Source organism: Pygoscelis adeliae, unplaced genomic scaffold (genome assembly GCF_000699105.1).
Source record: "Pygoscelis adeliae isolate BGI_AS28 unplaced genomic scaffold, ASM69910v1 Scaffold358, whole genome shotgun sequence".
NCBI classification, from domain to species: domain Eukaryota; kingdom Metazoa; phylum Chordata; class Aves; order Sphenisciformes; family Spheniscidae; genus Pygoscelis; species Pygoscelis adeliae.
Window position 1 is genome coordinate 2,140,518 of NW_008825429.1, and position 2,241 is coordinate 2,142,758.

The 2,241-nt window shown below is 41.8% G+C and overlaps 1 protein-coding gene across 1 annotated transcript in view; it reads left to right on the plus strand.

Annotated features, from left to right (window-relative positions):
• The first annotated feature begins 479 nt into the window (after window positions 1-479).
• Window positions 480-2,241, plus strand: part of GUCD1 (guanylyl cyclase domain containing 1) — an 8,849-nt gene continuing 7,087 nt past the window's right edge. Inside the window, exons 1-2 of the mRNA XM_009330854.1 lie at window positions 480-483; window positions 1,594-1,678. Of these exons, the coding sequence (XP_009329129.1) occupies window positions 480-483; window positions 1,594-1,678 (89 nt within the window). The remainder of the gene's footprint in view (window positions 484-1,593; window positions 1,679-2,241) is intronic.

A 2,241-nucleotide genomic window follows, 5' to 3' on the forward strand; every position in this document is an offset into this window, starting at 1 on the left:
CCTTCCCCGAGGCGCGAAGCTGCGGGTTGCGCCAGCAGCAGCAGCAGCAATGTGGAATTACTGGCTCCGTCTGTAAGTTCGTTGCGCTGAGGAGCTGGGAAAGCGGAGAGGTGTTTCCAGTGTTACTTAGGGCCACAGCGTATACTGGCTTGTATCTTCTCTCGGGACTGCTGACAGTCATCCCCGAAGGGGTCTGGGTGTGTTGGGAAAGAGGATGACTGGAAGCTGAACATCCAAGAAAATTAAAGTCATTACCCTTGGAAGTCTTCACGTAGAAAACGTTACCTCTTCAGTTAACCTTGGGACTTGACAGAGGCCCTGGATATTAACAAAAAGGCGACAGAATCATAACTTGCCAAGAAAAAATGATGACAAAATACTTACAGATCCTGGTTTGAGGAGTTTTTGGCTTTTCATTTTTTCTTTAGGATACTTAAGAGCACCTTAATCTAGATTGATTAAAAAGATTGAATATACCAATGGGTACGCCAGTCTTCAAAGTCACGATTAAACAGTGGCACAACTATGAAAAAACACTTGGAAAGAGCCCAGAGTATCTGTCGTGGCTTGTCCCTACAGTAGGCTATACTTTTGTTAAAAATAATATAAGATGACAAACAACATTATCTAAAAAGTAAAACTGCATCAAATCTAGACCAGTCCACGTGATGTCAAATGCATTTTTATTCCCATCTTAAAATGTAGCTGACCTTGTGTTAACAAAACTTTTCAGAGGTCTTTTCTAGATCAAAGGTAAGTTTATTGAGAAAAGCCCTTTATGATTAACTCACTTTGATTGACGCTGAAGTAGCAGTAACAGGCACAACTCGTCAAGTCCTTCGAGTGATAAGAGTGTTTCTGAAACTGAAACCACCACATTGCCAACCCTATGAAAATAAAAACTGAGGCAGAGGGATGGAGTTGCTTGTATTCTGGGACTTTTTGGTAGAGATTGTTCCTTTTTCCCTCTCCCTTTGTTGAGTTACTGAGAGAGTTAATACAAAAGGCCAACTGGTGCCATTTGTGAGCTTTGTTAACCTAAAATTACTCACATAAATTACAGTCCCTGAAGAAAAACACATCTGTAGAAAAGGCTCAAATCTGTGGGGCTTGTAAGAGATCAACGCCTAGAGATCTTGGTTGTGTCTGTTTTCTCAGTTTGCTTTAACTCCTTTTGTGGCACAGAAACACATTCAGGCACAAGAGAAAGGATGAATACCTGTGCCTTACCTGCTATTATTTAGGAAGCGATACAGCTTCATAGTTAGGGGCTAGTGGGTATGTCACCCCATCAAAAAGAATAAAATGAAACTTCCAGGGAAAAGGGGCTGGACCATATGGCAGACTGATCCACGTATGGAACAATAAAGGAGTACGAGATTAAACCAAATGCTTAACTGTACAGAAATACCAAACCTGCATTCCCCTAAGAAAGAAAAAATACCTGCCAATCAGATAAAGTAAAAAAATGTTTGTTTCCGCCACTATAGTGCTGAGGACAAACTGACTTTTAATGCTGAGGTATGGAAAAAACATTCCTGTATGGACTGACATCTTTCGTGTTTTACTCACAATGGGGTGTTTTCACTACAGTTGACTGCATCCAGCTGAAAGTGCCAGTCATTCAGCAGCTGTACCACTGGGACTGTGGGCTGGCCTGCTCCAGGATGGTGCTTCAGTAAGTGACTGTTTTGGTTTGAACGGGTGGGAAATCCCATCCCATGGGAGAGGGGTAGCGGGAAGCAACATCCAGGGAGAAGAGGTGTGTTTAAGCAGCTGTGAATTTAACTTAGTCTTATGAGATCGCATATTCTCAGGTACCCCTGGAGAATTACTGCTGCTTGGGCCTGGCACAGCTCTCCAGCAGGAGCAAGGGAAAATATAAACTAAGATGAACTTAAGACCCTTTTGAATAATTGACTGTTTTGACAGATGCAAAATATCTGATCAGCTCTAAGAACTTTGCAGGTTAGCATGCATAAGCTAATAAAAAGTTATCCCTCTTTCCTGTTGTAATTCAGAACTGATACTTAGCACAGCAATTCACCTAATTCCTTTCTGTGTTTTCAAGTGATGGGTAGGTGTAACCCAGTTTATGAGCACATACTACCTCTGTCCTGCTGAGCCCCCGGTCTGTGGGATGAGTGTTTTTGTTCCAGGAGTAGTTTCAACTTCAAACAATGCACTGTATTGCCCTTTGGGGTTTTTTTTTTGGTTTGGTTTGGTTTTTTTTTTTTTGAA